The sequence below is a fragment of the Rhipicephalus microplus genome, chromosome 8, assembly GCF_043290135.1.
Source record: "Rhipicephalus microplus isolate Deutch F79 chromosome 8, USDA_Rmic, whole genome shotgun sequence".
In the NCBI taxonomy this organism is placed as follows: Eukaryota; Metazoa; Arthropoda; class Arachnida; order Ixodida; family Ixodidae; genus Rhipicephalus; species Rhipicephalus microplus.
The window spans coordinates 8,876,592-8,903,962 of NC_134707.1; the positions used below are offsets into that span (position 1 = coordinate 8,876,592).

A 27,371-nucleotide genomic window follows, 5' to 3' on the forward strand; every position below is an offset into this window, starting at 1 on the left:
AGGGGGGGGGGCAGTTAGTACTTACTGAATGACACGACTTTGAAGTGTAAAACTTGATTGGACAGAGTAAACTGCCGACTTTCCAACTTCGTTTTGGCTCTTATCGTTTCTGTTGGAGTTTAGCGCTACCGTATCAAGGGAAGCATTCTTCGCGGTGTTCAATAGATGCAGAAAAAAATAGAAAATGCTACAGAAAGTACAGAATGGTGTGCCTTTTGCGTGGAAGGTCCTCTCTCTCGGCAAGTCAAGTCATCGCCTTCCCGACCATGCGAGAAATCGACAGATTCCACGTACCATAGCAGTCGATATCCGAAGCATGCGGAGGGAAGGCGACCACTGCAAACGTACGGAAACGGAAGAATAAGCGCCACGGTAGTTGAACGGTTATCTACTGGTGCCTCGCAGGTCGCGGAATATAATTCCAACCGAGGCGGCTACACTTTTGACGGAGGTGAATTGCTTGAGGCCTGCGTATGAAGTTCACGGGGTCGAAGCTGTGAATTTGGGGCCAGCAGCCGAGCACAGTGAGCGGTATGCAACTGCGGACTAGCCACAATATTAGTTTCAGGTACCTAGGTGACACGAGCACCATGGCAAAACATCGTTGGAGCGGGCCAGATCATATTGTCAGCAACAAAAAGCTCCGTTTTTTTTGTAACTTTTAGATAATGTGGACGAAAGCACCCAACATTTTCACTGTAAAAATTAAACGAACGCGAGTTTAGAAATTGCTACGTGGTCATAGTTTATTAGGTTGTGCATTGGAAGCGCAGTGGCTACGTATAATTTTATTGACCGAATAAACAAATCACCTCTGAAGCAACATAAAAAAAAACACTTTTTTAATTCGCTCGTGAGAGCATTTGATCTTCTCTTTATTTTTCTGCCCACGTGTGGTTAGCACAGATTCCTCTTCTGCATGTCTGAAAAAGCAAAAAGGAAGGTAATAGTAGAATTTGTGAAAATTATACTGGAATGTTTCCACTGAGTCTGTTCTTTTTCATGATAACCTAAACTAATTGAATGGAATGTGCAGTATGCAACACTGTATACTGAACGGTGCAGCTTGTCTACGTAGCGTTTTCAAACGTTGAAAACAATTTTAGTGGTACTGCTTGCAAGCGAATGATCATCTACATCTCAGAACTTTGGTACGATAAATGCAATTCATTTTTATTGGAATGATAAAACACCATTCTTGGATGTAACTATACGAAACAGTGGGATGTTAATAATGATGTACTCACTTTGCTTACTTTTTAAAACGCATTTTTAGGAGCTGCTTTTTATTACTTTCAATCGCATCAGATTTATTTTTTTAATGAAATTATTGCGAAGATGTTTCAGCATACTTTAAACACAAACACGAGTTGAAAAAAAGGTTGAAATTTATTATTGTGAAGTTCCACTTGTTTTTCCAAACTAACTTTGTTGCCCACATCGTTCACTTTTAGATCACCAAAGAGAAATATTTAAATCAATTTTCTATGTTAAATAACAAAGCTGAAACTTATTGGCATCAATATTTAATAAATGAAGAAACACTTGTGAACATGGACACAAGAAAGAACCACGACAGCACCAATGCCGTTTGTGGCGTCATGACTTGGTGTTGCCTGCTTGCATGCCTAGTTTATTTGAATTTTTGTAGGCTAGCTCTTGCTTTGTTCCTGTGCTAATTCAACATTTTTATACAACAAATCATTGAGGTTTTGTAAATGCGGTTACTTTATTTTGTAACAAACATCACCCTCAATTAAACATCGTAACGACTGGTAGATATGTGGGGTTCGGCGTCCCAAAACCACCATATGAATATGAGAGACGCCGTAGTGGAGGACTCCGAAAGGTTCGACCTCCTGGGGTTCTTTAACGTGCGCCTAATCTGAGCACACGGGCCTAGAGCATTTCCGCCTCCATCGGAAATTCAGCCGCCGCAGCCGGTATTCAATGCCGCGACCTGCAGGTCAGCAGCCGAGTACCTTAGACACTAGACCCCCGTGGCGAGGCATGGTGGTCTAATGAAGAAAGGGGGCTAGTTGGTGGCTTATGCTTTGTGTAAGAACAGCGCAGAAAAAAAAGACAAGGACTTGATAGAGACGACACAGGTGCTGTGTTGTTAAGCACCTGTGTCGTCTCTTCCTCAGTCCTGTCTCTTTTTTTTTGTTTGCGCTGTTCTTACATACCAAGCATGGTAGTGCTCTTCGTAACCGCGGGCGTGCCATGCCGTGACCCCGCAGCAACATGCGAAATTTTGATACTTCATGTGTTGCATCACTTCCAGTGTCCACCTAGTCATTAGCTGTAACACGTCGTCGTCATCATCATCATCAGCTTGACTAAAACCACTGCAAGACAAATGCATCTCCCATGTTCCAACAGCGAACTTGGTCCTGTGCTCACTGCTGCCACTTCACACCTGCAAAGTTCCTAATCTCAGTCGCCCAACTAACTTTCTGTCTCCCCCTAACCCGCTTGCCTTCCATTGGAATCCACTCTGTGGTCCTTATTGGTTAGAGGTTGTCTTGCATTCACGCTACGTGCCCAGATCATGTCCGTTTCTTCGTCTTGATTTCGACTACGGATTCCTTGCACCCGTTTGTTCCCTGATACTCTGCTCTCCTCTTCAACGTTAGGATTACACGTATAATTTTCCTTTCCATTGCCCGCTGCGCCGTGCCCAAATTAAGTGGAACCCTCTTTGTGACGCGTTTGGATGCTTGAATAAGCATCTTATCAATATCATCAATTGTGTAGCCACTCTGTTAACTTCGCATGTGCTTTTGCGTGGTGTTTGTTAGGTTATCAGGGCAGAGACAAAAGTTCAGCTGGCCTGAACACAAATAATACATCCATGTGATGTGCGTATAATGTGAATGCCATGCACATTTCCGTTGTTGGGAGCGGACAGACAGACGGACAGACAAACGCATAAATAGATAGGTAGATAGATAGATATATAGAGATAGATGGATGGATAGATGAATAGATAGATAGATAGCTAGATGGATGGATAGACGGATAGATAGATGGATAGATGGATGGATAGATAGATGGATACATAGATGGATAGATGAATAGATGTATGAATAGATGGATAGATAGATGGATGTGCAATTCTTTTGGCAGTACGAAATAGCTGATTGACAAAATGTGTGAAATGATGCCAGAATTTGCGAGTTTTCTTGGTGGTCCTTATAAGGAATATTTCTGAACTGCCTATATCGAAAATATAATAATCTGGCCAAGGCTGGAGAGTGGGCATGTTGGTATAGAATAGCTTAAGTTAGATAGGACGATATTTTGATAAGTTTGAAGGAATGCGCAAAAATATTAGCGTTTATGACTCTTCAACTGAATCTGTTCAAATGTAGCAATATCTAATTTCATTTGTACCACCTTGTGTCTTGGAGCTACTTGATCAAGTAATGGTAATGTCACTTACGTGTTCTCCTACGCATGTCATGCCTTCCAAGACATGCACTGTTCGGCACCATGTTAGACGGAGATTGTCATAGCAGCATTTCATCTTGCACTTTTCGGCTAAATCTTCGGGCTGATACCATAACGTATGCAAAGAAACAATGATGCATCTGTGAGTAATGAAGCTGTGGTCTTTAAAACCAGGCATGGTCCCCAAAAGCAACATTAATAAATAAAGTGTAGAGTTAGATGAAGCAAAAATGCGATAGGCAAAACATTTCATAAATTAAGGCATCTCTAACGGCCCCCTCCCTCCCAAGTAAAAACATCATCATAAATGCAGTAATCTGTTTTCTGTTTGGGTAGAAATTCGAGACTGTTGAGCAGAGTGCGTACCTATGATTCAGGAATTTAAAAGGGCTGTAACAGAAATATTAGGGTGGTCTGGTATGATAACATAGCAAATAGTTGATTGTTTCTAAAATTATTAGGTAACTCTCCCACGCCAGATATTCCAGAAATGCAGCGTCGGGAATGTTGGTGTAGGTTATCCCGTTTGCGCTATCGACGTGCTGCAAAATTGGTCGAAGCTGTTTTAGTAATAAGTTCCTTAAGAAAAAGTTGCAGCTTGTGTTCATTAGTAAAGCATTAGCGCTGTCTCAGAGAACGTAGTCGCCACACATGCGACCAAGGCGGTGATACTTCGATGGCGACAGCAGTCATTCATGCCCTCCCTTGTATATCTTGGCTCAATGATTCTCAGGGTATTTTCTTTATTCGCATCTGATTGCTAATGAAAAGGTTACTTATTTTTATATTTATTAACATTGCAATCTCGTCCATGCGAAACGTTTTAGTCAAAAAGTGTGATTTGTTGGCCTAGTTGGTCACACTGTAAACACTAAAAACAACGCCAAATAAATTTGACACAGCGAAAAAACACACGGGAGGAGCGCTAACAACTGAAGGTTTCATTGCACAAAAGCAATATAATGAAAAGTAGGCGGGGAAGCATCACACAAGAAATTTATAGCATTTTTGTTAATAAACAATGCGCAGAAGCAGTCATTCGAAGGAATACAATACAGATTACCATATATAGTGTACAGATAACGAAGCGTAAGAAATGAAGAACAGTGATACAACCCACACAGCTAGAAAAGACATGCAGAACAAACAAATGTTAAAACATACATAGTGTACAGATAACGAAGCGTAACAAATACAGAACAGTGATACAACCCACACAGCTAGAAAAGACATGCAGAACAAAGAAATGTTATAGCCTTACAAAAGGGGGCATAAGTTTTACTGTTTTTACGGCTTGTAGGCAGGGGAGCTGGCCATATTGAAATAATTATATTTATAAATAATAATTCTTCTTTGAGTAAGTAATATTTAACTAATTTTACTCACAGTGCCTTCTGTGAGACGGGCTAGATGGCATGCACATGCATAAACAAGTAAAAAAAAATTAGTTTTTCAATTAGTTTTGGGTGACTGTATTGACCTATGATGGTACCTAGGCGCGCTAAACACACAAAATGCACTAGAACTAGAATAGACAAGAGCTTTATTGCTTAGTTCTTATCATGTATTTTGCTTATCTCATGATTACTTGAATGTTTTTACCCGCCTTACCACGAGGAATTTTATGGCCCTTATACAGCCGCTAATCACAATCATTGTCCACATTCCTTGTTGCATGAACTGGCGCTCTTTGGCCATCAAATGGCCCTTGCGCCAAAAAACACCATATATCATCATCATCATGATTCCAAGTATCACTATGAAGAAAAATGAAAGCAGTGCACAAAGGTTGCTGAGCATGGCATAAAAAATGAAATCGCTGACGTACGGTGGTAAGCATTAACGCTTTTCTCATTCTTCCTCAGTTATGTGTTGTCAGGGTCTCTTACCATTGCTGCGTAGGCTTTAGTTGAAATTCTTTTACTTTTCAAATACCTTCGGTAGGTCAATCTGCAATATCGATCTGCAGAAACCTTTTTTCCCGGCATGTCACCAGAGATGCGCACGTGGGATATTGAGACTCTTGCCATCTGCAGTATGCAAAGATAAGAGAGGCGCCTGCGTGGAACCATGCAAAAGCCTGTGCTTTCATAGCTTTCCAGGGAACTTTGGCGTTACTTGCACAAACTTATGCATCAATTCGCCTAAGGGTGGGGCCGTGAATCATTCACATCGGTTAATAAAAGCAGAAATGCGATAGATATCATAGTCAAATTTACAGTTGTTTTAAAAAAAAACACAGTTTTATGTCCCTCTTCGTTAGTACTCAATCATTCTGCCCTGTTTTGCTTAAGTTAGCTGTTATGCCTGACAAAGTTGCACGATGGACCTTTTGGATGGATGGATGGATGGATGGATGGATGGATGGATATGGCTGTACCCTTTGTATCGGGCGGTGGCTAGCGCCACCAAGCCGTAATACTTAATGAACCAAAAACTAGATTTATTTTTTTCTTTAAAAACTGAGTTTGAGGATTCGTACTTCGCAGTGAAGAGTTTAATTTTCACTCGTGCTTTGACTTTAGCCACCAATCAGATAACCTCCTTCCAGTTCAGTCTACCCGCTTAGTCTATTTTGCCCTCCTTAACCCCAGTGCTTTGAAAAACTCTGCGATCATCCTGAACTATAATGTGAAGCCCTTTACAGAGCATTATCAAGTGTTCGGCAGTTTCTTCTTCCTCTCCACACGCACTGCATACCATGTCTACCCCTTCGTATTTGGCCCGATATGTCTTGGTTCACCGTACTCCCGTCCTGGCCTCAAACAGTAGAGAACTACCCCGAGTATTATCATAGATCCTTTCCTTGGCGATTTCCTGCTTAAAAGTTCGATAGATCTCTAGTGCGGACTTCTTAATCATGCCCATTCTCCACATGTCAGCCTCCGTTTCCTTTACTTTCTTCTTAACCGATAGTTATTTTTGGTTTGGCCACCTGCTGTTTTCTAAGTATTTACCAGTCAATTTCCTGGTTCGCTTCCTCCAATTTGTATCGACATTCTTCATGTACAAGTAGCTGAAAACCTTCCTAGCCCAACGCTCCTCCCCCATTTCTCTCAATCGCTTCTCAAATTTTATCTTGCTGCTAGCTTTCCTGCCCTCAAATGATGTCCATCCCATATCACCTTGTACTCCCTGATTTGGTGTATTCCCGTGAGCTCCTAAAGCAAGCTTACCTATTCCACGTTGCTTAATTTCTAATCTTGCTTGAACTTCTGATCTCATGCACAAGACCGCATTGCCGAACGCCAGCCCAGGAACCATGACCCCTTTCCATATTCCTCTCACAACATCATACCTATTGTAATTCCACAGTGCCCTATTTTCATCACTGTTGCATTCCTATTACCTTTAGTCGTCACGTATATTTGGTGTTCCCTCAGGTACTCGGTCCCATTGCTTATCCATGCGCCCAGATATTTGTTTTCGTCTGTTATCTCTAGCGCGACCTCCTGTATTCTAAGCTCACTACCTTCGTTGTCATTGAAAATCATGACTGCTGATTTACCGCAGATGTCCATCAATCTCTGCAAATCTTCCTTGTTGTTGGCCATTAGCACTATATCATCTGCGTACATTAATGCTGGTAGTGCCTGATCAATAAGTTTTCCTTGTTTGACTAAAGAGAGGTTGAAGCCCAGTCCACTTCTCTCTAATTTGGCCTCTAATCCTTGTGGGTACATCATGAATAATAAGGGCGACAGGCGACACCCCTAAGCCCCCCTTTTACCTCTGCAGGCTTGTATACCTGTTTTTCCCACTTTGTAACTACCTTGTTACCTTAATAGATATCCTTTAAAACATTAGTGACTACAAGTTCCATGCCTAGTGTGTCCAGTATTCCCCACAATTCCTCTTGAACCATGCTATCGTACGCTCCCTTGATATCCAAAAAATGCTAGCCGCAGGGGCCTGTGTTCCTTTTCTGCTCTTTCGATGCACTGCGTCAGTGAGAACAGATTGTCTTCCAACCTCCTGTGTTTCCGAAAGCCATTCTGCAGTTCCCCCAGCACCCCCTTATCGTCTATTCATGCCTGCATTCTTTCCTTTATAAACTGCATCGCCAGCCTGTAGACCACTGATGTCACTGTTATAGGACGGTAGTTGTTTTAACAGCTTTGTCCCCCTTTCCTTTATAGATCATGCTCATTCTGCTAAGTTTCCATCCATCGGGAACTTGACCATCGATTATTATTTTGCTCACTGCCTCTCTCAAAGCCTGCTTAGACTTCGGACCTAATGTCTTCATCAGCATAATTGGAATGCCGTCTGGGCCTGTTGATGTACTACTAGGAACCCTTTACTCAGCCCTTTCCCACTCTTGTTGTGAAAATGGAGCCATTGCACGACTTGATTCGTCCTCGTCTATTGTGGTGCATAAAGTAGTTCTTTGTTGAAATTTTGCTGTCACTTTTGTTCTTATATATTCAATAGCTTCGTCCCCTTCTAGCCTAGCACCTTGGGCTGTAGTTATAAATCTCTGCTCTAGGCTCGTCTCATTTCTTAGGGAGTTTAGATGGTTCCAAAATTTCGCAGCTGCCTTTCTATCTTTTTATGTACTTCTGCCAGCCACTGAGCTCCCTTCTTTCTAATCTTTTCATTGATCAGAAGGGATGCATCCCTTCTACAGCTTAGAAAGGTTGCCCATTTTCTTTCAACATCATCTGTCGGTTCACCCCGCTGCTTAGCATGTCTGTGTTCCCTAAAGGCTTCCTGACGTTTTGCTATGGCTCTCTTAACTTCCTCATCCCACCAACTTTTGTGTTTGTGTCTTCTTTTCCGGGGTGACTTGTCACGCGTCTTAGCAAGCTCTAGCTCAAAAAGTCTAATTAGATTCGTGTATGTCCACACTGTCTTATTATCCTACGTGATTACTTTCTCGATTTGTTTAGTGGCTATTTCAATTTGCCTTTCTGGATAAAATTTTTCCTGTAGTTGCTCATCTTGTCTCCTTCCCACTTTCACTCCTCTTCCAAAACTTAGCTTGATACGTTTGTGATCGCTACCCAGACTTCTGGAGCCACCTTCATCTATGTGCATTAATTCCCCTGAGCTTATCATACATCCTATGTGACATCAGTGCATAATCTATCGTCGACTGAAGCCTTCCTACCTCCCATGTTATTTGCCCTTCACACTTCTCGGTACTGTTGCAAATGATCAAATCAAGCCTTTCACACATATCCATGATCATTTTCCCTGTCGGGTCGGTGTACTCATCTATATCTTCTATGTGCGCATTCATGTCTCCTAGTATAATTATCTGGCACTCTCTTCCTAACTCCTGAATGTCCTTTGATATACACTCTACCATTGTCTGGTTTTCCTCTCTGGCCTTTGCTCCCGTCCACAAGTACACGAAACCAAGGAGTGTCATTTGACCTGTTACTTTCCCTTTTAGCCATAAATTTTCCTTGCAGTCCTGCTTGACCCTTTGCCAGTCTGTACTTTTATGAATGAATGCCCCAATACCATCCCCCTTTCTGCTGCCTTCTGTTCTATTACAATATTCCCACGCGTAGTCCGGATTGTTCGGAGGTTATTCCATGTCCCTGAGATGTGTTTCTACAAAACCGTATACCATCGGCCTTTCTTCCCTTAGCTGTTCTTCTATCTCTTCCCACTTCAGCCTGTTCCTACCACCCTGCATGTTAATATACCCTATGTCTGAATTGGCTCGGCGCTCGTGGCTACGTCTATTTATGCCCCGGACTCTACTTATCTTAGATATTGGTGCCACTTTGGAATCGTATCGGTCCATACCACCTGTCGAAGAGTCTCCCTGGTTGTTTTCCTCGTTACTAGCTATCTTGCACCCCGAAGGGCTCGCTTGCCCCCCAAAAAAGCTACTGCGCGTCCTGCAAGTCGCCAACCCACCTCATGACCTAGCTGCCCATCGAAGTGAATTCTGTCTCGTTGAAACCCCCCCCCCCCCCCACCTATGCACCTCTCTGTTTATTTCCACCACCTCAAAGCCTTTCTCTCGACTCATCCGCCATATGTCTTGGTTTGCGTTGACCACCGCTCTTTGCAGGTTGCTATCACGCACCGGTACCTTCGGTATCGTGCATATCACTACTTGTACCTTAGGAGAAGTGGCGCGCATGTCATCGACGCCTTTCGCCAGTGTGGCTGCTAGTCCTGCTGCATCTCCATTTATGACATCGTTTAAACCGCCTGAAAATATCACTAGGTTTCGTCTATCAGCTGTCGTTTTGAGCTTTGCGCTTGCTTGCCTCATGACCGCTTCCAGCTTGCGTCCTGGGAACGCCCCTACTGCCACCCTCTTGTCACCTCTTACCCTCTCTTTGATGGCTTCTGTGCATCAATTTAAATTTGAGTCCCCGGCGATTATCACATGCTGCGACTTTTCAGCTGGAGCGTTCTGCACCTGGGGGCTACTTGCACCTGTGACGCCGGCTGCTTTATTCCCTCCCTGCCCCACCACTACCTCGCTGAAGCTGGGCCTTGCGACAGTTGAACCGGCTAAACCTGTTTTTTCCAAACTTGCTTGCTTTTCCTTCTCCACCGTTCTGTTTGCCGGTTCCCTACTGTTCTCTCGGTAGGTCGCTTCTTTGTTCAGCTTTGCTAGCGCTTCCTCGGCGGACTTCAGTCTTTCTCCCATTGCCCTCGTTTTCTCTTGCTCTGTCGCCAACTCAGTCTCGAGGTTGGCGATTCTCATCAGCAGTTCACTCTGGGCAACCATCATTTTCTTCATTTTTTCCTCGACCTCACATTGCCTACACTTTGCGACAGCCTCTTCTCCATCCGCTTCTACGCTTGGGTCCACTTTCAAACCCACTCCACATCCTGAACACTTTACAGTCTGTTTAACCATTGACACCAATTGTCCCTATACTCGATAATTACTAAACTCGAGCCCTGCACTACGAAAAAAAAGAAAGTCTAAGCTCCACTAGGAAAATTTGCGTGTTCAATGTACGCGCACCTCCCCCACGGGGTGGCAAAAGAAAAAAAAAACAACAAAAAATTCAAACACACACACCCGCACTAACTAATAAATACCTGGTGACTGGCCCCCGAAAAAGCCGTATCATAAAATAAGTGCTACGAAGATTTCAACCGCTGCCTTATAATTATAAAGACAAGCTCAAAACATGCAAAAACACTTATCTGCGCAGTCGATCCGGAGCGCTCAAAAAACACGTCCATCCACCGTGACTGCCCGAACCGAACGATAGGTACAACGATAGGTACAACGATAGGTACAACGCTCCTAGCGGCGAGAGTGAAAGAAAAAAAAACGCGGTAGCTTTCCAGTCGACGCGACAGCGCGAGCGTTTGTGCGTTCCTCCGCATACGAGGCCTCGGAGATGGCAGGCGGGCAGGTTTCGGAGCCTACGAGCAGCCTAAAGTATTTTGAGGTGGAGGCTGCCGTCAGTGTTTCCACTGCACATTCGCGAAAGACACCCGTGAAAAAGTTCCATTCCATACCCTATAAAGATGGGGGACACAGCTAGAAACACAATGCGTTGTAGAGATTCAATGAAAAGAATTAGGCCACTGATACCAGCAGACAGACGTTTGATCAGTTGTTTGTATCTATAGAGTTACATACACTAGACAGAAACTCTGACGTTATGTTCTACGGGAACTGCTACACATGGCGCTTCAGCGAGCATGGGAATGATAGGTAGTACACAAATTTGTCTAATCTACGTACTTTGAACTCTGTTTGTCTTCGCATGACTTGCAGCCGCTTTGTCCCGAGACGACAATCAACACAGGTTTAGCAGTTGCGCTTTCAACACCTTGATATTTTAAGCTCACCGATCCAAATCGGGTCACGAAGTTCAAAACGGTCTGTTATATTTCGAAACAAAACCAAAATACTGCAATGGAAAAAAATAAAAAATGCGTTCGAAGCCCGCAAGCAGGAAGACTAGGCAAATTCATGTACTAACCATCATTCCCATGGTCACTGAACGATGGCAGCGCCAGAGTCTATTTAATTTTAGGACACTCTATGGGTCTATCCGGATTCCCAGAAAAGGCAAGCGGGGGGAGGAAGAGACAAAAAGTTAGGTGTATATATTATATTAGGAAGTTCGTGAGTATAAAGCGGCAGCAGCAAGCACAGGACCGAGTTGACTGGCGGAACATGGGAGTGGCCGTTGTCCTGCAGTAGGTGTAATGATGTTGACGACGATGATGATGATGGGTTTATCTTTGTAGAAGCCTTCTTGCCATTGTTAAAGTGGTAATACATGAATTCCAAAACCACACCTTAAAATGAGGAGCAGAAGTGCCCAGGAATTGACAGAGGTGCGCGTGCCATGATCTGTGCTCGATTAGACTATGCTAGACTCTCTGGGTGTGGGAGCCATGGCTGACCTTGCGGAAGTGCAGGCTGAAACTGACGGGGCGTGGTTATCTACTACAACGGCCCCCTTTAAACGGTTTAGCTGTGTATGTCATGTACTGTGGTGACGCTCTCGACACTTGCCACGTGGGATCGGAAACACTACTTTGAGCTACTTTGAGTTTCATTTTCAGATGACAAGCATCGACAGCAACATCACTGGACGCCTTTGAACTAACGTGCCAAAGTTGACAAAGAGTATTTGGTCAAATATATTTCTACCCATCTAAACACCGGCCAATTCATCATCATCATCATCATCATCATCATCATCATCGTCGTCATAGTCATAGTCATAGTCATCGTTATTATTATTTTTATCATTATTACAAATATCATTATCATTATTAGCATCATCATCAACCTGACTGCGTCCACGGCGGGACAAAGAACTTTCTCATGTTCCGCCAGTCAACTCGGTCCTGTGCTTGCTACTGCCAATTTACACCCGCAAACTTCTTAATCTCATCTGTCCACCTAACCTTCTGTCTCCCCCTATCCCGCTTGCCTTCTCTAGGAATCCAGTTAGGGATGGCAAGCGGGTTAGGGGGATAAAGAAGGTTAGGTAAAATACTTGAGTTTCATTATTTCTGTTTATGGAAATTTGTATATCTCGTGTAGAAGTCGGAATTAGAGACAATATGTAAATAAGCCCCGCTGTTAAATGCTGACTTAGAACTTCCAGTACATTAAAAAAAAGGGCGTGCAAGCACGGAATGAAGAAGAAAGTCAGGACAGCACAAACGCCTAACAACTAAAGGTGTACACAACTCCAGAACAGAAAGAAGGCGCGAAAGCTTACCTGCGCATGCCTATGCACCTGGTGCAACCCTTTCCTAGTGCAACCCTTTCAACCTGGCACACGTGAGGGTCTACGTGAAAGGTAACTGTTGAAGTATGTGGTTTCATCTTCATGCAAATTATTCGACGATTGGCTCCCGCATGGGCCACCGCTATTATCAATATAGCAGGCCTCAATCATAAGACGTGCTTCTTCATTCCTTTGCTGGTACAAACTTAGAGTTGGCTGTCTGTTATGTCTGGTAAAGATTTCCGTCAACGAGTATCGAGCTCCATAAAATGAACATGACTATTTACGCTTAAGATATGTTAATGTTAGGCTCATACAAAAAGGCTAGCATTCGTGGAATGGCTGATTTGGGGAGTCGGTGATTCATAATTACTTGAAATACGAGCAAGTAACGTAAACAAGGACAAAGTTAGTCCTTGTCTGTGTAACGCGCTCGTATTTCAAGCAATTAGTGGAATATCAGAATAATAGGTGATACTGGATCGCTGTTTTAGTTCTTTTGATTTACGCTCAATGCTGATGTTTTTTGGTCAAAGCGTTCCATAGATATTTCATTTTTAAGATCTGTACCACCGCGGAAGCGACTGAAGTGTCGAGCAGAGTTACTCTGAGAAAAGCTCTAAGAAGCTTCAAATAAACTGTTAAAAATAAGTCCTTGCCAATAGGCAATACCGAGCGTCACGTTTTAAACCAGCAAAAAAAATTCTATGTTCAAAATTTCATCGCTTTCTTCACTACGATGCATTGCACACCTAAGGTAGCACCATAGCACATGTCCTAACGAGCCTGAGCGAGTACCAAAACGTCATGATGTGGGGTCTCGACATCATCACTTGCTGTGTCATATAAGGATAACGAAGCACGTGAACATACAGAAATATCCGAGATTAGTAAAAAGAAAAGCGATTAATGTAGACTATGTTAACGGCCCTGGAGCTCTCCATTTTCCAGCTGTGGTATGAAAACACAGGACATTGATTCATGGCGGAAATTAAACACTCAGACATGCCAATGCAACAATCCTCGATAGAATAGAAAATGCTTTGAAGCTTACGCTACGTTGGTCCTTATGCTATCCTCACTGCAGCGGGAAAGCCGGTACTTGTTAGTGCCTCCTTCTTCATAACTCATTAGGAAACCAAGTTTCCAAGCGCAGTCACCAGATTCCGTGGGATCATGTCGTGCTCCAAGCCTGCGTAGCAAGATTTGCGAACTGGCTCTGCATGCCAGCCGGAAGCAGGCTGAAATAGCACAGGCTTGAAGAATAAAAACCTGTTACTTACAGGTGGGCAATCTCGTGGGCCATCACGTACACTCCGTCATAGGATAAAGCGACATCCTCGCCAAGAGCCACTCGGCGAACTGTGCACACTCCACCGACATTGGCAAGCCCTGTATTGGAGATAGTGGACATTTGTCCCTACCGGATGGGCGATATAGGAAGCTGGAAGTGATCCATTTTAAACAGTACCTAAAAGGCAAAGTCTAAAAAAGTCTAAAAGTCTAAAAGGCAAAGGCCTAAAAGGCAAACAACGAATAATAAATAGGGTCACCAACTCTTCGATGAAGAAAGTCGAGACGGGTAGGCGCGAAATCAGGTTTATTTATTGCGGTGTCTTTCATGCCAACCTGTTGCTTTTTTTAGGGGCGAAGCCCCTACGCCGAGCGTCGTATGTCTCGTGTCGTCGTAGTGGTCATAGTGGCCAGTTGCATTGCATTGCATATCAATAGAAACGGTGTCACGGCATATCCATGGAGGGAAGGATGATGAATGGGGTGAAGCATCCGTCAGTCCATCCACCCGTTCGTTCGTGCGTCTATCCGTCCGCTTCACCCCACTCGTCATCATTCACCTCGTGGATACATTGTGGTTTTTTTTTTAGATGCGGAGCATCTTATACTCGCGCCTTGTAGTGCGCCGTCCGCGCCGCTTCTCGAACATTCGACAGCTGACGCGCGCGCATGCGCCGTCGCCCACTCTTCCACCATCTGTGCATCCCTTCCTCCTCTACACACCGCGCGCGCTTCACTCCTCCACCATCTGTGCACCCTTCCTCCTCTACACACCGCGTTCGACATCTACAATTCTCCTGATTCTCCAGTGGACGCGCATGTGGCGTCGCGCTTCGAGAACATTCAACAGCTGACAGTGCATGCGCCGTCGAGCTGTATATATACTCAAGGTCGGCGCTCGCTCGCTCAGTTGCCGCTCGTCGGTTGGTTTGTACGGCGCGTCGACGTCCAAGGTCGCGGTGAAAGGAATTCCAACGAATCCACAAACACAATGATCAACGTCCCTTCGACCAGCGCCGCTGTTTCGCATACGTGTGTACGTGTTCACTCATTTAACACCCCCTCCTACAACCACGTTAACCAATTTAGCCATCGACCCAAGTAAGTCGCAATTTAACACCCCATTTCACAACCACGTTAACCAATTTAGCCATCGACCCAAGTAAGTCGCACTTTAACACCCCGTTAACCAATTATATGGTCCGCATCCTCCTCAGTGTTCCCCCAAGGGAAGCTGCGGGCAATTTTTTTACAGTTGCGGCCTCTCGAATCACTTCAACTGGCTTCATGTTGTTCACTACACTTCCTCTTGCTGTATAATGTATTCGTAAAAGTTGTCGCACTTCACGCGAAAGTTCAGCTGAAGCGGCTACAGCCTCTAGTGGCCATCGCTACCTTCTACAAGATAGCTTTGTGAGTGCGATTTGTGCCGGCTTCGTGTTCTTTAGCGTGAGGCGCATGTTGTATAGCGCGCGTTATATCACATAAAAGTTTCCAACTGAACAGTCCGGAACGAATCTGGGAGCTGTCCAGACAAGGACGGCGTGGAACTCGGGAAGGCACACGCAAAGTTGGGACAGTCCCACAAAATCTGGGACGGTTGGCAACCATAACAATTGAACGTCTTGCGGTTCACTGAAGACGCTGAAGCAAAGCCCTGAAGCAAAGCCCTTCGCTGAAGCAAAGCCATGAAGAAGGCGTTCAAGCTTCCACTGTGTATCACTATTTCTTCCCATCCTAACGAAGTACGAGGCAGCTCAGTTTGTTGCACTTCCGCAGTTTTCCAGAGGTTTTTGTGCCTCATTTAGTGACAGGATGCGTGTAATAATGTACAAATTTTGGTTCTCAAAATACAGCGTCCTTTTCACCTCTACTTAGCAGTTATATTAGCCTGTTTGTTACAAGGCTTTTCGCGTTGCTGTTTTGCTAGAATTTGCTTCAAGTGCTGGACCATTGTTTCGAAGAAGTAAAACAACGCGACTCCTCCCCAAAGTTGTAGTCTGTGGGATTCAAACTCGATAAAATATTACTCACCCAGAATCATGCAGACTTAGAATCATGGCTCAATCTGCGTCTGTGTGAGTCCGAGTGGTTGGACTCTCGAGTAAGTTCGCCGAATGAAGGCTGTGGGTCACATAGATGCCACATAACGCAATGTTCTTGTGTGAAACTCTCCCCACGTTGCTGTTTGTGGCATATACGGATTGTTGTTTTAGGGAAGTTACAACACATCTCCACAATCTGCGTTTGTATGCAACTTCTTGTGGCTCGTTAACTGGTCTGTTCATCTCCCACTCGACGTCCATCGTGCCACAGGTTTTATCAGTCAGTTTTTGAGCCAGTTTGTCTGCTACCTCATTATAGCCCCGCCGCGGTGGTCTAGTGGCTAAGATACTCGGCTGCTCACCCGCAGGTTGCGTGATTGAATCCTGGCTGCGGCGGCTGCATTTATGATGGAGGCGGAAATGTTGTAGGCCCGTGTGCTCAGGTTTGGGTGCACGTTAAGGAACCCCAGGGGGTTAAAATTTCCGGAGCCCTCCACTACGGCGTTTCTCATAATCATATGGTGGTTTTCGGACGTTAAACCACACATATCAATCAATCATGCTACCTCATTACATGGAATTGAGGAGTGGGCGGGATGCGAAACAAATAGATCTCTCGTTCCCATGATTTATATGGAAGCATACGCAGCGCCTTTGGTGAAATGGTCGTTAGCGTAGTTGTACTAGTCTGTCAGCTAGCTACTACACTTTCAGCCGAGATGCCGGGCCCCACTAAGGCAATGGTCACCTACTCTGTCGCTTCTCTTTAATGAAGTACAAGACTACCCGCAGGATATGTGCAAATTATAACTATTCAAATATTTGTCGTTCATTATTCTCGCAAGCACGATGCGGACGGACAACGAAAACAACACTTACCAGCCACGTTCTTTTCTAGACCTTCACCTTTTGTGGATGAGATGTCTCGCCTGCGAGAAATGATGAAATTTGCACAAAAGTGAGGGCAGCATTATAGCATAAAAGACATTGCTTAAAGAACATGTGAGAAAAGAAACAACATAGTGACAAAATATTGTGGTGATATTGCGATGGTAACTGTTATGCGCACTCTCCTGCAGACTCAGACACTCACACTCGCTCAACAATGAGGTGATCTACAGTCGGTGTACTACTTAAGGAGTAAAGAGAGGCCCCCGCCTAGACGGCAGAAGCTCGCCAGCAGTCGCTTCCACGACCACAGAAATAGTCCGGCTCGAAGACTCGGCAATGCTCTATAAAAGCGCTTGTGTTAGTCCAGTCCATCTTCTTTGTGTTCGTCTTTTAAGCGGTGCGCAATGACGTATCAATAAAAAAAACCACCAACTCATCCAAGAAAGTGTCCTTCTAAGTTCTATAAAGATGGTCTCGCTGACACTCGGGCTTATGAGGTCAGTTTAGGGTGCAATCCTATTGGTGCAGGCTTGAGTGTGTCGAGAATTCAGGAGGAAATCCTGCGGGCTTCTTAATTCGTATCGAATAATAGGTTCGTGAAGATCTTTTTAAGTAATGACAAAGCCCGGTATTTTTAGTGAAAAATGTAGAGAAATATTGCTGGTTCCACTATTCACTTAGTCGTCTTTGATCTATCCAGCTTTCGGACATTTGTTAGAAGTTACACATTTTGAGTGAGCCCGTAGACTTACGACGATGCGCCTCATGTCTAGTAAAACAAACAACAACAACAAAAAACACGTCAGTAATAAAATATTTCCGTCCTTACTCACCCTGTCATAAGGTACACGGTGTCGGGGTTTCCTGGAATATATCCCTGTTTGTATTGTTCTTCCAATTTATTGATCGTCTCGTACGCCTCCAAGGTGCCTAAAATGACACTAGCGAATGTGTCACTCTGGAATTGAAGAGAAGTATTTTAGGCATACTGTTTGTGCACGCTATAAAAACGCTGTGCTGCCCATGTCAACTCGAAACGTGACAGGACGCAACTGTATACAGTACAAAAAAGGAAGGCACTCAACTCTTGCAGCTTTAGGTTCTTTCAAGCTGACAACACTTATACACACAGACGTGCATTCACTGGCGCTATCATAGAAACACGTGACAACTTTTCGCTATGAGCCTTGCCTTCGTCAAAGGGAAAAACGCTGACTTCCCATGATTGTGTTATATGCCGATTGGGGTGAAAATTTAAAGATACTCTGCACAAGGCCAGTGTATCGTAACACTGTGTATCTCCAGCTTAGGTCGTATAAATTAGGGTGCTTTTCAAAAATTTTTCGCAGATATGAAGACATATTTATGCAGCTGCAGACGTAAAGAGTACAGATGTACCATAAAAGACTGTGTTTAAAGCAAGTAATTAAAATTAGGCGAAAAAAGGTGTGTTCTGACTAAAAAAAGATTTAAAGGTGTTTAATGTTGAGTTTCGCTTACCTTACTCATTGTTACACCGACCAACTTGAATTTAATGGTAGGCATTCTCATCCCAAGAAATCTCAATTGCACCTGCAACGAATACACCGTGAAATATAGTGAATGTTTACACACTGCTGACAGGCAACCTGAGCAGATGCTAATGTACTGTGTATAATGTTTCCACATTTAAAGGATTTGAGTACATAGCCGTCAATATCTTGGGAAGCACTGAATTCAATATGATATCAAAAACCTCCGGTTAATTGCGAACATGTATCGGGCACAATTACTGTTTTTGGCATGGATGCCTACTGCGCTCTGTTGAAGTGCCCTCCCTCCAGGAAAACACAGAGCGGCATAAACCAAACTTAGCCCTTGTTCTTCAGCAGGTCCCTCCACTCAATACCACCTCTCAACTAAAGGAAGTCGATGACACTTCATTCTGTCCCATTGAATAAGGCAGCATTGTATATGAAGGATAGGCACATGGTCGCCCATTGATATGGTCAGTCCTGAGTATACGCCCCTACTTTTCAGTTATGGTGATACTATTGCAACAAGGTGACAAATAGCAACCTATTGTGACATTGCACTTTGTCAACAACAAAGTTATTCATACACAATAAAGTAACTCATACCAGACAATACGCTGCTTGTATGTTTGAGAAACTTAATCAGTGAAAGATAACCTATACCTGTTGTGACTCCTGACGAGCTTTGCGGTTCGAGAACACTCTAATGCTTAATATTTATTAAGTTTTTAATTTTAAGAAAAATGTTGACCACTGTTTGCATGGACATAAGCGATATGTGACAGTGATGAGTAGAACTCGAAAACAGTAGTAAGTAAAGGAAGGTTTTTCAGTTGCATTTGCCGGTGTCCCGAATATGTATTATATATATATATATATATATATATATATATATATATATATATATATATATATATATATATATATATATATATATATATATATATATATATATATATATATATATATATATATATATATATATATATATATATATATATATATATATATATATATATTATGAAGTCTTGGTTTGGAAGACCTTTATTAGGCCCGAGGAACCGGCAGCCGACAGCTGAGATGAACAAACCAAGATGATGAGGCTACGTGACAACGATGAGGATGCATGAGCAACACATGATAATGATGATAATGTACAGATGAAGAGGATTGGTATACTAAATGACCACAATATATATATATATATATATATATATATATATATATATATATATATATATATATATATATATATATATATATATATATATATATATCGCAATATAACAACACGACTTATTAGATTAGTAAAGTATTTTAGTGTATATTAAAATGTATATTAGTCAACCGTGGTTTCTTTGCTTCAGAGCTCTTTTACATGTCCTGCCAACCATACTGTGCCCCGCGTGTCGATGCGCAAGGAAATTTGAAACTTGTATATTCATGCACCCGTCACATGTCGGTCATGTCAACACAAGGTTCTGACAGATTACCATTTTTTTACTTTGATTGTCCTAGCTGCTATACCGAGAGTTCATCACGTGAGCCTATAAAAGCGGCTGCATTGTATCATACCTACTTACTCTGACGAAGGCCGTGCCACGGCCTAAACTTTAGGAAATACGATCCTTTTCTTATGTGCTATCTGCAAGTTCATTCAATATAGAAAATACCCGGACCTGTCGTGCCTTCCCTTCAAGTTCTATATATATATATATATATATATATATATATATATATATATATATATATATATATATATATATATGTACCATACATGTCTAATATATATGTACATTCTACTCAAAAAAAAAAGAGAATGCATAAAAGCTGAAGTATAAGAAGGAAAAGATCCAAGTCTTACCGCATTTATCATGACCCCAATATAAAGGATCAATTTAGTTTCTGAAGCAAAATTTTGGTTGTGCTCTTCATCAGATATTACGTGAACTTCAACCGTGAATTCAAGCACTGGTCGTCTGGTAGTCGTCGTAGTCGTTCTGTTAGCCGGTGGAACTGAAGAAAGTGATAAATAGCAACCTATAGACCTCCTAATTACAGCTCCTCCAAATTGACCTCCCTACGACATATCAAGGGTCATAGACTGTAATCCATCTACGTTGTTGCTCTAGCGAATAATGTAGGCAGAACTTTGCGCCTCGAAACTTAAGTGCTAGAGACATGCTCCGCGTTAAATTATCTGAAGCATTCCTAAGTTTAGAACTGACGGTGGTTTAGAACATTCTATTTCAGATCTCTAGCTTCATTATATGTAAGTACTTGGCTTAATTACGCCATGTAAAATATATCATGCTTGTTAATTACGATGTGCGAAATTTTCTGGAGGAATTCTCTGAGAGAGCTTGTTCATTTTTTAGACATAACCGGATGAATTCAGCAGGCACTTAGGCCAGAAAAAGCATAAGGAACATTATGTGTTGTTTTTTTAAGTGTGGTGTGTTAATTACAATATAAATTAAAATGAATAAAAGTCAACAAAGATCACCATTTTCGTTGGTGGCATCTAAACCCCAAACGTTCAGGTGTTGTGGGCTCGAATTTCATCAACGAAAGAGATGAATTTTCGTTTGTTACCTTACTTCGCTTTGCTTTGTGGCGTACTTAGGCCACCATTCCGAAAGGTAATGATATCTCTTATAATTTTCTTGGATTGATTTCCTGTTAGATTGATTTGGCTTTGCTGATTGATTACCTTCTAGCACAGTGGTTAAGTGGTTTTGTTGTGATCTTGTTGGATGCTATAACAAGCTGAATATGACTGCTTGAATTCTTCACATCTACTCATGATTATGCGGGGAACCTTGTATGCCTGTTAATCCTGACAGGATCATAACTACATTTACATAGCGAATAAATTAGCACCAACACGAGAAGAAACGTGCCATTCGACGACTTCTTTTGCGTTAAATTTAACTATAACGTTGTTGTACCTACAACGTCAAATGAATGTCACTCTTCCACATTAGACTTGTCAGTGCCAAAGATTGTCAAAAGTAAGTTGAGAAACTATTGCAGAGAGTTTAAAGTGACTAAATATTTGTGAGCCCAAGTTTTCACAGGAGCCTCTATACTTGTCGACGACAAAACTTATCTTCAAAGCTGGAGGACAAAAGTCCGCTTGTCGAAGCGTTGAATTCGTGAACACTCTGGGTTCAAAATTTGCGTTTTCATATTTTCAAGCTTACATCTTCCCCTAACTGTCTTCCCCGGTCTGCGTTTTCACATACGAGCTGTAACACGTGGGAAAAATTATAGCCCAGCAGATGTAAAACTAACGGTGATGACTTCCAGGGCGGATGACTTGAATGTTTCTACTTGATACTTGATGGCGTCGTGCTGAAAAAAAATATGACGAAATCTAAAATCTCAAAATGAACACTTAAGCAGCTGATGCCGTCAATGCACTTAAAATTTGACTACACTACAGCAAATTTGGTAAATAAAAAGAACAAACTTTTGTAACGACTCTTGTAAACATTCTCAAATTTAATTTGCATCATTGCGCTTATCAAACTATTTCCGTGGTATTGTATTCATAGCGAGTTCAACTTTTTCTGTTTTCATTACAATCTTCATGACTTCTTCAAGGGAGCTATACTTTCACGCGAGCCCTGCTAGGATATTGTTTTTGCTATACGCTATGTGCAGGTCTACTTAAAAAAAAAACCACGAAGTTGCCATCTTATCAGCAGCAACATGCACTAAAGTTCATGGGTTCTTTCATTAAAAACACTGCAATTTTTTATATAATGGCTAAATCAATGGGCTTCAAAAGTTTTTATAGTGATCTAGCAAGTCATTTTTCAGGTTTTCGTATGCAATAAGATTGTGGCACATGTTCAAGAAAAGAGAAATAGCCTTCTTTATGCATGCTCTCATCCAATCATGTTGGCAGAAAGCTTGGTGACATTTTATATTGACTATTAAGGCTTCCGAAATTTCTAACACTTTACAAATGGCTGGCAAGAGAAGCATGCTTTGATGTAAGTATTACCATCTGCTTCAGGATAATACCGCGAATATGCTCCGATGTTGATGAAGCTATCTTTTATTTCTTCAACTTCATATAGGCTATGAAGCACATGGCCTTGTGCTGAGCGTTCTCCTTCAGGTATTGGCTTGATTCTTAGCTTGCTGTTGACAACGCCTTCCTGCCGAAAACGGGTAAAATGATTATTTCAAGTATTTTTTTGCTGCAGGACAACTCAACGAACAACATAACAGGTGAATAGCATTTTTTTCTTCTAAAAGCGCGAAGTGTACTTTAACTGAAACTGGTAAAAAGAGAAAAAAGTTCAAAAAGACCATAAGGTTGGGTCTGCTACAATAATTTTTCGCCAGGTGGTGATGTCACAAGAACATCTCAAACCTATATCGTGACTAAAATATGCATAGCCCGCTATTCTCAGCATCGGGGAGAAAAATTTGGGTTTCACTGTTATAGATTGGAACATTTCATTTGGACTTGAATTAGCTCGTTTAAAAAAGTCTAGGCATGTTCGACGAACAGTCTGAAAAATTTTGTGCGTATGTATACTATGAGCTTAAAAATTCAAGAGTTGTTCGTGTGGTGTTACTCTGTTTATCAAAAATAATCATTTGAAGATTTTGTTGCGTTTCTAGACAAATTGCACTCAATTTATTGAAATAATTCTTGGAATATTTGAAAACATGGCAGAGCCTTTGAAGAATGCTGGTACGAATAGTATTTTTTAAATTCTGGACTTTTAATGTTTAGGTGGCGAAATATTATTTAGACGTAGCTTCAAACATAACGTGTATTTTGTGCACTGCATGTCAAGGCTTATGCACCCTTAACTAAGGGTGGAATCGTTAGCTGTCGGCAAGCATTAGGTGTAATTGGTACTGGCACCATAATGGAGGTTTGCTGTTTAATGCTGATTCAAGACAAACCAGGGAAGTTTGATAAAAAAACACAATCTATGGTGACGTAAAAAAGCATGCGAATCATTGTGCTTGAATAATACTTTTCGAAGGGCTGTGTCTTGCGCATTTTTATTCTGAAAACATAGTAGACTCATAAGAAACAACTTACAACGTGAAGGGTGCCATCCGTATGATCTACCATAAGAGATGATTGCTCATTGAGGTCGTGGTACAGCTTGCGTCGTATAGAGGATGTGTCGACCTGTCGAAGTTAAGACACGTAATTAGGACTCAGAAGTCATCATGAAACAAGTCTGATAGATGCAAGTCCGTACAGAGAAATATAAAATTTAAATGGTACAAGCATTAGCAATATACAAAGCTACACAAAACGTCGTATGAACACTCAGCTGTGCATGTAGCTCAATTTGCCTTTTGCTCGACTTTAATCTTCTGACAATGTTCGCGGTAGCATTTTGCAGCCAGCAAGCGACTCGAAGTGTTGCTGCGAAGAAGAATCACTTTTGCGGGCCAGGAAGGCTCACCGCCGCATTCTGGATTGTCCCTTCACTCAACGCTTCACCTTCACTTGAGAAAGCCGATGGAAGCGCCCTCGCTAGGCAAGGCAAGTCACTGCATATCGGCGATAATGTGGTGCGATTCTCGAGCAGCGCAGCGTCATGTTCATTTGAGCAGCGGTGCAGTGCTCAACTTTGTCAAGGGAAGGGTGAAAGTCGAGTCGAGGAGCGTTTGTGAGTGCGGGGGTTAGGGTTTTCAACCTAACAACATTAAGAGATGTTATGAGTGTGAAAAACGGAGATAACGTTTATTCACTGTCTAATGTCATAAAAAATACAGGTCGTAATTGGAAGACACCGAAATAGGCTATTCTTTCCGGTGATATGACGACAGTTGCGGGGAGTGCACCCACTTGGAAAATAATAAAATGGAAATAATACGCATTATTCACTTGGCAATGCATACTAGGGATACACAGTGCATCACACCGGCAGCCTAAGAAAACACTATCACAACGAAAGCTTAGATGCATTTAGGACACCACAAAGGTTTCTTTGTGGCTAGCAATGCGCGTCAGTTTGATGTGGCTGATAACCTACATAATAAAATACCCGAGTCAGGTCAGTCAAGGCACAAGCACGGTGGCTAGTGAATACGAGGATTGATACGTTGCAAACGTGCATTGACGCGTTTAAAAATAGTGTGTAAGGCCCATACACAGCATAAGTGACATACGTGATGCTTCATTCTGTTAACAATTGCCTGCGAAGTGACTGAGCCTTTGTTTCAGGAAAGAAGCTTCGGGGCAGTTGGCTCTACCGAAACGGCAACGCATCCGTTTGTATTCTGTACCGGCTTTTGTGAGAAACAGTGTACGTGTCTGCCCTGAAAATGAGGAAATAGAAAAATGTCTTCTCTCATGACCATTTCACGTCAAACTGCGCGATGTGCAGTGTCGTGCTACTTCACTCAGTGAGCGTTGAAACAGATGCTCGAAGAACTCGGAAGTTTGGTCAAATAAATGTTTGTTATAGTAATATTGCGTACCATTTGTCGATGAATAGTTGTTGCATCTCATAGAAAACAATCAACAGCGCACATGTAGGCTTCGTAAATATGAGCGTAAGCCTATTGCGTAAGCCTATTGACTTTACTTTTGCTGCTCTGTCAGCTGACATATTAAGCAAGACATTTTAAAATAATTCTGGAAGGTTCGAGCAAACCTCCTTTCAATAGCTTGAAATGTTTAAATGTTGTGTTCACTGAACACATATATTATTCTTTTACAATATGACATAAGGATCGCTGTGTATGACGTCAAACTTACGAAATATGTGCACTTTTTAGTGTCTTGTTGTGGCACTCAATACGTCATTCAGCGGCACTACTGTGATTTAAAATCCTTAAAACATGACCTTTAACAATCACCCTAGTAACAATGCGATCAACATAATTTCAGCTTCATCCCTGACTGCTTAGATTTTATTTCGCTTTCTTGTTATCCTCTTCCATTGCTGTGTAATTGGTTATTGATGCTAATACATACCTCTCCTATATATTTAAAGCCATTGCTGTTTTGCCGATTTGATCACCACTATACGACTGTTAAGGGCCACATATTAAGGCAGGGAATAACGCGATTACACGACGCTATTAGTAAGACGTGTATTGGGTTTGTGCTTTGAGTAGGCATGCCATCACCTTCAAGGCCAAACTGCCGAGATGTTAGAACACAGACATTTGATTGGAGCAGGACTGATATTATCCATAGAATTACTACCCCCTAAAATCCTTAGCAAAACTCTGCGATGAGACAACATACACCAATCCCAATCGTACCTTGAACCGAAGGACAGCGCAAAGGTAGCCAGGATTATTGTCCCAATGGTGACAATAGGGATGCTTTGATTGCGCTATAAACCAAACGAATCTAACATCATGAGAGTAGCTGTTGTAGGTGTTTTAGGAGGACGTTGCTTGCCTAAATGTTTCCTTGTTATAATAGAGGTTATTTGCGCTGAAACATTTTTTGGAGTCACAACCTAGGCACAACGTGGGTAGTAATAATATTACCAGGGGTTATACGTCCCGTAACCATGATATGGTTACGAGACAGGGGCGCAGTCAGGGGGTGGCACACCAAACACGTAACCCCCCCCCCCTTCCCCCAAATTTGTTCTCGCCACGGCATAGAAAGCAAAAAATGGCTATTTATGGGAGTGTCCCTCCAGAAATTAAGGTGGTGCCCCCGAAAAAAAAATTCTCGCTACGCACCTGTTACGAGAGATGCTCTAGACTCCAGAAATTTCGACCATCTGGTGTTCTTTAGCGGGCACTGACATTGCACAGTACGCAGGCTTCAATCATTTTGCGTCCAGCTACATGTGGCTGCAGCAGCCGGAACCGAACCCGTAACCTAGCCACTGTTCCACTGATGCGGATAGACGACATGAATAACATGCCGGCCTTTATTTTTCTCCTTGATCTTCTTCGCGAGTTGGATTGGCTGGCTGTGAGCCCTGAATCTTTGTTCTTCTGTGATGACGACAGACCCGATGGCAATGTTTTATTTAATGTTTTACATGATTATTTTCACTTATGCAAGAATGACCTTGCGGCGGAGCCAGATATCAAGTACATGCAGAAAAGAAGTGATGTGGCTACTCACTGTTTCGGTTTCAAGTCTGTCTCGAGTGGCTGTGACGAATAGCAGGTGTTCCGCCAGCACATCACTTCTTTCAAGGTTCAGAGTGATGGCGTCATTAATACGAAGAGCGAGATTGCCTGCAGTCGACCGTTCTTCTATGATTGTGGGGTATACCAGATATTCCAATCCTGGATGCAAATTTTCGTATAAAAACGCCATTTCGCGTTGGAATAATCAGAGACATGTACGCCGCAGTTATGCGACAGACATGTATTTTAAAGCTTAATAACTTTCCATAACTTACGTGCCGAGGAATACAACGGTAGGCATAGAGACAAGATTAGTGCAATCATATTGCGTCCGATCTACTTTCTGCTCTCTGCAGCTGTGCCTAGTAAACGTATACAGACATTTCGTTTCTACAATCTGTGAGGTGCCATTAGAAACTTGCCGCATGCAAGTGTGAGCTCACACACAGACGAAAAGTTCACCGACGTGTCGCCAATTGGGTGACAACATTGTGCTTTGGTGCAAATGATCTACAGCCAAAAGAAAATTGGGGAAATCAACCTTTGTCGAGCGGGAGGGCTTACAAATATCGAGACATTTGAATGTCTCGCAAGCGTCACTGGGGCAGTGAAACTGGCGGCTTAGCAGGCGAGCGGGCCCAGCTGACGAGCGCTGACGCCGACTGCGCATGCGCGGCACGCTGACACATCTAGTGCTTTTGCGGAGTGAGCCTCTCATCCCAGTCTTCTCAGCGAAGCGTGCGCAGTGGACGAACTTCCCAGCGTTTTCGAACCAAAGCCTCTGCTCGATTGACAGCAACCTCAAAGTTGCTCAGCTGGTGACACAGACATACTCTCCGCTGAAGTCAGTACAGAAGAAGTGGTGACGTCGGCTTCTC

General features: G+C 42.6%; 1 protein-coding gene across 1 annotated transcript; it reads right to left on the bottom strand.

Moving 5' to 3' along the window:
- Positions 1-732: 732 nt before the first annotated feature.
- On the bottom strand, positions 733-26,990 carry LOC119165177 (venom metalloproteinase antarease-like TtrivMP_A). The gene is made up of 14 exons (XM_037417361.2): positions 26,769-26,990; positions 26,486-26,652; positions 23,468-23,560; positions 22,406-22,562; positions 21,688-21,747; positions 20,255-20,406; positions 18,377-18,448; positions 17,710-17,834; positions 16,865-16,914; positions 13,931-14,039; positions 13,702-13,839; positions 5,343-5,511; positions 3,446-3,556; positions 733-923 (listed from the first exon to the last, which is right to left on the bottom strand). Exons 1-14 carry the CDS (start codon positions 26,815-26,817, stop codon positions 876-878), a joined length of 1,500 nt encoding a protein of 499 aa, XP_037273258.2. The 5' UTR covers positions 26,818-26,990; the 3' UTR covers positions 733-875.
- Between the last annotated feature and the right edge of the window lie 381 nt (positions 26,991-27,371).